Source organism: Tyto alba, unplaced genomic scaffold (genome assembly GCF_018691265.1).
Source record: "Tyto alba isolate M040663 unplaced genomic scaffold, T.alba_DEE_v4.0 Super-Scaffold_28, whole genome shotgun sequence".
NCBI lineage: Eukaryota > Metazoa > Chordata > Aves > Strigiformes > Tytonidae > Tyto > Tyto alba.
Genome location: NW_024881302.1, coordinates 862,593 through 870,025, shown reverse-complemented (window position 1 = coordinate 870,025; position 7,433 = coordinate 862,593). Strand labels below are relative to the sequence as shown.

At 45.1% G+C, this 7,433-nt stretch overlaps 1 protein-coding gene across 1 annotated transcript; it reads right to left on the bottom strand.

The window, feature by feature from the left end:
* Positions 1–779: 779 nt before the first annotated feature.
* UBFD1 (ubiquitin family domain containing 1) lies at positions 780–7,265 on the bottom strand. The gene is made up of 7 exons (XM_042798615.1): positions 7,139–7,265; positions 6,696–6,956; positions 6,394–6,602; positions 5,093–5,158; positions 4,856–4,961; positions 2,245–2,327; positions 780–1,012 (listed from the first exon to the last, which is right to left on the bottom strand). The coding sequence occupies exons 1-7, from the start codon at positions 7,167–7,169 to the stop codon at positions 902–904; spliced, it is 867 nt and encodes a 288-aa protein (XP_042654549.1). The 5' UTR covers positions 7,170–7,265; the 3' UTR covers positions 780–901.
* Positions 7,266–7,433: the final 168 nt, after the last annotated feature.

Sequence of the window (7,433 nt, the reverse complement as noted above, 5' to 3'; positions counted from 1 at the left end):
GCTTTTCTCAGTCAAAGAGTGTCACACAGCTGCAAAAAGGCTCTGGACTGCAACGTGCGTGATGAAGAAAATGCTCCTAAAATGTAGCAGCCCCGGGGGCAGGAGGCAGAGCGGGCGCAGGGAGGGATGCTGGGGGGGAACAACTAACGCGGCACGGAAGGGGACAGTAAAGCAGCACTGGGCCAACCGCTATTACAGAACATCCACAGTGGTATTCATCTGCTCCAAACATGCTACACAGAGTACCAACCCAGGGCGTCTAGTATTGAAAAAAAAAAAAACAACAAAAAATAATAATAAAAAAAAAAAGGTGAGAGAGCAAAAAAGCAGGGCATCTTTGGGTTAAAAGAAAAAAGTAAAATTAGTTTTGCTACCGAAGAGTCAAACCTGAAAGAAAAGGGCCAGCAGAATATGGCTTACTAAACATCAATTTTGCATACTGTTTAAAGTTTATTTTTAAAAACTGTTTCTGAAATTCTCAGGTAACTAAATTAAGTCTAACGCTTGTAACTGAAAGATTATGAAAATATTTGTTTTTGTTCAAACCATGTAAAAAATCCTCAATAATACATCGTAATATTTTCTTTTTAAAACTAAATTGGAAGATCAATCCTCAGCAGATTTAAGTGTATTACACACAATATTTTGTGAATGAAGATTTATTGATTTCCATTGTATTTGCTTTAAATATGGTTGTAGCTGACTGCAGAAAAGGGATGGTGAAATTTAAGTTAAAAGTAAACTAATGGTGAAAGAACATCACCTCTGGCTTCCATCAATGCCTCGTTTAGCATATTTTATTAATAAGTTCCAGGACCATCACATCCAGGGATGTTGGAGGCCTCTCCCAGCAGTGTCCTTAGCTTTGTGTCATTTTCCTGTGCCAGAGGTGAGCGTGCTTTCAAAAATACTGCCACTTTCCCAGCACCGTGTCTTTGATTGCATCAACATATTGAGTTGGTACCCAATAGACCCAGTAGTAAGATGCTTCTGTTGGGCCCAGCTGAAATGCCTGCAAAGTTAAAAATGACAACATTTACAAACGGGAAACAGAACAGCTTATACCCATGGACAGATACAGCTTATCCACTGCAAAAACCAGACACGTCTGTTATACCAGCTGCCTCCTCCTTCAAACGCTCGGTGCACATTACAGTTTTTTGGTAAGCAGTTCAAAAAGCGTTCCTCAGAAACAAGAACTGCAAAGTACCAATTAAAATGATGAGCTCTTTCCTTTTACGATATCATAGCAGCAACGAGAACTCCTGGCCAGTTTCAAGAACATGAGGAAGTTATTCTGGAAGACAGAATCTGAAGCATAACTCAGAGTCTCCGAAGAAATTACCAGAATGCACACAGCTGAGAAGCCAAACAGGAACTAAAAGAAGACAATGACCATGTTTTCATAGTCATAAAATTTCATAGAATTGTATAGCTAGACATAAAGCCCTACTCTCAATTTATGTCAGCGTATCTAGGAGAGAAGCACCATGGCATGCCAATAACCTCTAGCTTTGCTTTAGGATGAGTTTATTGTAGTATATTCTAAAGAGGATATTTGCTCACATGGGTGATCAAAAATCAAGTATTTGGACAAAGACTACCTCAGCACCCTTGTGCAGAAATTAATTTTAAGGTATAACATTTCCCCTTTCTTCCCCTAAAGAAGGAAACAACTTATATAAGGAACCTACTTCAACATTAAAGGTTACTGTACTTTGGAAAGCAAGACCCCAGGAAAACCCATAGAGTAAGAGAAACAGCCAAAAATTCAGTAGAATTAGCACACCACTCAATCGTGTTCCTTTTTCTAGACCCAATACCATTTTTTTCAGAAAATTACACACAGAAAAAAAAATATTACAGAATCACTATTTTTTTTTTTTACCCTTCAGCAAGACCTGTTGTTTATATAAATACAACAGAAATTAGAAATCAAACTAGATACAGGAAATTATCACTAACAGTAAAACATCATGAGCCATATTGTATTTCTACTGTTTTAACACTGTCACAAGACAGAAGATACGAAGTCTGAAACCAGCCCGGATTTCCACAAAGTAGCAGATACTCAGTATGCCACCGTCCTATTTCCACCGTGGCAGCAGACCATGTCCACATTCCCACGGCACATGAGGCTGGCATCACTACCCATCTCCAACTTGCTCCATTTTAAAAGCCTGACTTGTGTGTATCTGCATGAGGTAATGAGACTGGATATATTAAAGTAGAGACAATACTTACCATCATGTGATAATCCTCATGTCCTTCAATAGGTTCACTCACCACATTTTTAATGGACCCCATGGGTAACTTTTCTGTTCTCTCTACATTAAAATTGATCAAAGTATTACTTTTGATACATGAGGAAGCAGTATTTCACATTCATTTCAAATACCACCTCCATTACTTCCAAAAGCTCCTCACGTCAGCAGTCTCCTCTTTGGCTGAACTCTGGATACCTGCTGCCGAGAAACCCATCTTCCACATTAACGCATACCCCACAGCTGGCACCCTAATAATTTAAAGGAATCCAAAGCTGGATCACACAGTTCCTCGCATTTTATGTCTCTGCATCGCCTACTTCAGCGTACCTGGTCCGGGTCTAAACCGAGGGATGGGAAAACCCTGGCTTCATTTAATGTTTCCCCACAAGGAACTCCACCTGGACCAGGGGGATTACTGGCCATAGTGAAAGCTGGTCCACATGTGAGAATATTCAGGACTGACTACCAAGGATTATACTAAACTCTGCAGAAATGACAGGGCTGCACGTGGAATGAAGACAGGCTAACTAACTAACTCTTTGAAAGCCTAGTGCTGGTTTTACCCTGAGGCCTTGGTTCAACTGTTACTGTAAAAGCGCAGGGCAGGCAATATTAATGAGTAAATAGGGAAAGAAACAAAAAGAGAAATTGAAAAAAATAAGAGATGACTAAAATTACATTTCAGAGTAATGCCAGCCAGCCAGAGGTAACCAGCAAGAATGACAAAGTGTACGGTTCATGGCACTTTTTCTGCCTCAGTTCTGTCCTCAATTCTTTCTGAAGACTGAACTCCAAGATCCTTCCTTTCAGCTGCAGCTTTCAGCGTCAGCCTAAAATCACCTTCTTGGATACAAGACAGAGAAAACCATAAACACGCTACAACAGAGAAACTGAACTACGAGTTCCTTTGATATATCTAACTAACTTGTGTGACAAAAAAAAAAAAAGGCACCTACCCAAAATAGGCACACAAGGAGATAAACGTAGTGATGTAAAGACAAATACGCTCTACCCCAATGCTGTAACCAAGCTGGCTCTGAACTACCCCACTTGGACTCAGGACATTCATTCATTGAGTAAAATCTTACTCTGCACTCATTTAGCATCCCGCAAATCAATTACTCTTCACAATATCTCAGCAACAGATGAATCCGTATTATCAACACCTCTACAAAAATGACACAGAGCAACTAAGAAACACCTCTCTATACCAACCCTTAGACTACAAAAATGAACAATGTGATCTGTGAAGCACAGGGAGCCTGTGTGGGGGAAGAATCAGGTTCAACTTTCCAGGACTAGCAAGTGAAAAACTGTGTTAACACCCAGTTGGTTTTATTCTAGCCCTTACGTGCTGGCATCTGCCATGAATTTCTCAGAGTAGGAAGGAGCTTTTCCCAACAACAGCCAGCAATTACAACCATTCCCTAGAGGAAGCAAGCTGCTGCTAATTTTGGGAAGTAGGGAAACAGGTTACATGAAAGACAGATGACTACAAGAAGATTCAAATTTCACAGCTTAAGAAACACACTAATCTAGAACACTTCACAAATACTAAACTTGAAACTCAGGTAGAAGGTGAAGGAAGAGGATTAATTACCTAAATATTAAGCACATATTTAGAACACATTATCAGTAACAGAAGGATCTGCCTGCCCAACCTAGAGAGGAAAGAAACCCCCAACGTCTCGCTCCATCACTCAACCCGGGAGAAAAATCACTGCAACTGGTACCAATAGAGGTTTTACAGCCAGAAAATCTTTACAGTCAAGTCTGTCCTACAAAGGAAAGGTCAAAAACTTCTGAGATTTCTGCTTACTTTGGAAATAACGTAGCAGCTGGAGGTGCCATTCCAGGCTAATATTACCATCCAATTAGGTTACTTTACTGGGACAGTGAGCAACCACTTCTATTCCTCTTGCTCATCACTATAAAATTGCCCCATCCTGGTCAAACTAAGGGAGCACAGCTTCCTCTGGAGTCAGGGGGTTATCTGAGACGTCCTCAGCAACGCACGTTATCACCACAGCACTTTCAGCTCCTCCTGGCACCACTCAAGACGGTAAACTGATCCCTCTGCACAGCAACACATGCCAGAGTTCTGCAGCTGTACATCACTGAAACAAGACACCCAACTAATTTTGGTTGGAAGGACAGATAATGACAGAGATGCCAGCACTCCTCCTTTTAATGCCGGTCCTAGGATTCCCTTTCGAGTCTTTGCCAAGTCACTGAGCCTCTATGTGATGTTGGCATCAAACCAATGTTTAGGAAGTGCTTTTGAGATATGCTAGAAATGCCAAATATTGTCATTTACATTTGGAGCTGTGAGTAGCAGACTGGAACATAAGTCTGCTGGCACAACTGACCTCAAGTTTTTCAAGAACAGAAGTAAAGTATCAGGTAATAATCAATGACCTGGGAGAATGCCATTTGAGAAGAGGAAGCAAATCATAGTTTTGAAGTATTACAATACCAGCATTATTCCCTAAACACAATTTAGTCACACCAGAAGCTATTTCTACGTCACACAATTCACTTATAGCCCAATTACCAATTATTCATCTCAGAGTTTTAGGGCTGCTCACCTTTTGTACCAATCCACAGCTGGTCTTGCTCAAGTTTAAAGGTCAATCTTACTTTCCCCCCTGACTTGTTGTACATGCCAGATAATGGCACTGTTGGCAGGCGCTCCTACAAAGAGGCAACATAGTAAGTCACAGTGAAGAACTTTAAGAGGAAAAGCTACATTCTCTTAACTTTGTAAAACCACAGAAAAATCTCTCTTCTGATTACGACAATGCCTCAGGTACTTATTTACTTACCTGAACGCCTTTAACAGAAGGCATCACATCATCAGGTTTTCCTTTATCCAATACTTTTCTGTGTTGCTACAATATAAAAACAGAAATCAGAAGTTACAGAAGCACAACAGAGCTCTTCAATTTACTGCCAGCTGCACCCTTGACCACATTGCGACAGCACTAAGAGACAGTTAAGGACTATTTGCAGTCATTTATCACACAGGAAACAGTTAATTTTCAAAGTTAACTGAGCACTTTCTATGACAGTCTAAAGAAGTGATACAAATGAATAAAATCCCAATATAATGCAAAGCATAACATCCCTTCTAGAATATATAAACCCATCAAAGCATAACATCCCTTCTAGAATATAAATACCCATCTTTACAAAATTTAAAAATCCCAAGTCCCACTTTAAGATCATACATGCTGAATCACATAGGTGGCATTTGGCAAGACAGTTTTAACAGTTAAGTGTTATATCCAGTGAATGGCAGAAAACCCTCTGCATCTGACAGTGCAACATACCGCAACACAGCGCCAAACCAGAACAGATTAGAGCAGTAGTAGCTACGAAAACCATGCTCACAGCTTGTAAGTTGCTGAGTACCTTTAAACAATGATGGAACTTACAGTGAACGTGAACTATGATAAATTATAGAAAAACAAAAGCATGTTTCATAAAGGTTGCAGTTTAGTGATGCACTGTTTAATTTTTAATCAAATTTATTCTGAGGAAGGTATGGGGCCAGTAATACCTCGAGCTGAAAAATCCTTTTTCAGCCCCACACCACTGCAGCACCGCCACCAAACCAAGCCTCGCTGCACTGTACTTCACTCCCTACGCGCAGGCAGCACTTCAGGACGCGACAGGAGGATCCAACATCCCCGTCCCCTTCAGTGCTGCGACAGCTGAACAAACTACTCTCTTGGTGTTCATTTTAAAGGCAGTTTTTGGAGATCAAATTCTTTTACGCCAACAAAAGTTAGTTAGTTTTTAGATATAATTAATTTAGACTGTCCTTGAGATATCAACCACGAAACATTTCTATTATTTACCCTTTCTTATCTGAAATGCCAGGCTGTACCTAGCACCAGCACCAGTGGTGTCTAGCAAAGCCCCAGCCTCCACCAGGCTACACGTTTTCCTGCTGCTAGGACTCCTCTGCACAGAGCCCTTCGTCGGCTGCTCAGCTGTGAGAAAAGAAACCCCAGCCTGCTCTGAGGAGAAACAGGACCCATCGGTGACTGCAGAGAATTGCAGAAGAACCACGTAAATCCTACAGCTCCCCCATGCCAGGAATTATTGAGACATCAATAACCTTTTGTCTGCAGAGCGGCTCCTTTTTGTTTTCTTCGGCCTTGACCTCCTGTTGAGCAGCTTCTTTGGGTGTGTTTACTGCTAAGACATCATTGATAGTGGAGCCGACAACCATTATTTTTGCGCCGTTTGTTACTTTGATTTCCCGCAACGTTTTCTCCTCGGGCAGAAGTCCCTTGAACATAACTTTCTGCATGGCAGGGGGAAGGCCTAAGGGGCAAGCACAAGGATTACGAGGCTGCGCGCCGGCGGCGAGGGGAGCCGCGGGCCGAGGCGGGAGAGGCGGCGGCAGCCCCGACAGACCTGTGAGCGAGTGGATCTTCTGCTTCAGCTCGGCCCCCGTGCTGTCCAGGCAGAACTTCACGTCGTACTTGTTCTTGTTCCAGATAACCTTTAGCTCCACCAGCTCCTTCCCGCCCTCCGCGTCGCCGCCGTTGCTGACAGCCGCCTGCGGGGGGTCCCGGCGCTCCTCGCCCTCCGGAGACCGCCCCGCCGCCGCCGAGCCGCCCTCCCCGCCGCAGCCCGGCGGCAGCTCCTCCGCCTCCATGCCCGGCTGCTCGGCACCTGGAGGCGAGCGGACACGGGCGGGAGGAGCCGGGCCCGCGGGGAAGCTGCACCGCCCGCCCGCCCGCCCGCGCCGCAGCCCCGGAGCGCCGCCCGCCCGCCCCGCCCGGGGCCGCCTCCCGCCACCCCGCCTCCCGCCTCCCGCCGCGCCTCGCCCCGCCGCCGGCACCGCGGGCTCCTACCGTCGGCAGCGGCGGAGGCGGCGGCGGCCATGATGATTGTGTACAATCTGCCGCGGGGCCCGCCGGGAAACGCCCACCGCGGTCTGCTGGGCCGCGCCGGCTCCCGTAGCCCGGCCCGGTGGGCGGGGCGGGGCGGGCCGCAGGGGGACGCGGGAACGGGCGGCCCGGCCCTTCTTCTTCCCCGGTCCCCCTCGGGCAACCGAGCCCCGCGCTGCCGGTGCTGCGCGGCGGAAAGAAGAGGAGGAAGAAGAGGAGGAGGAGGAGGAGAGGTGGCGGCGCCTTTACGGGGCGCCCC

What these genes read in the sequence shown, in the direction of transcription:
- UBFD1 (XM_042798615.1), bottom strand. Translation starts at nt 7,169, where the DNA reads ATGGCCGCCGCCGCCTCCGCCGCTGCCGACG. An exon ending in CGCCTCCGCCGCTGCCGACG is followed by an intron (nt 6,957 to 7,138) that starts GTAGGAGCCCGC and finishes GCTCGCCTCCAG; the next exon opens with GTGCCGAGCAGCCGGGCATG. An exon ending in ATGAGGATTATCACATGATG is followed by an intron (nt 1,013 to 2,244) that starts GTAAGTATTGTC and finishes TTAACTTTGCAG; the next exon opens with GCATTTCAGCTGGGCCCAAC.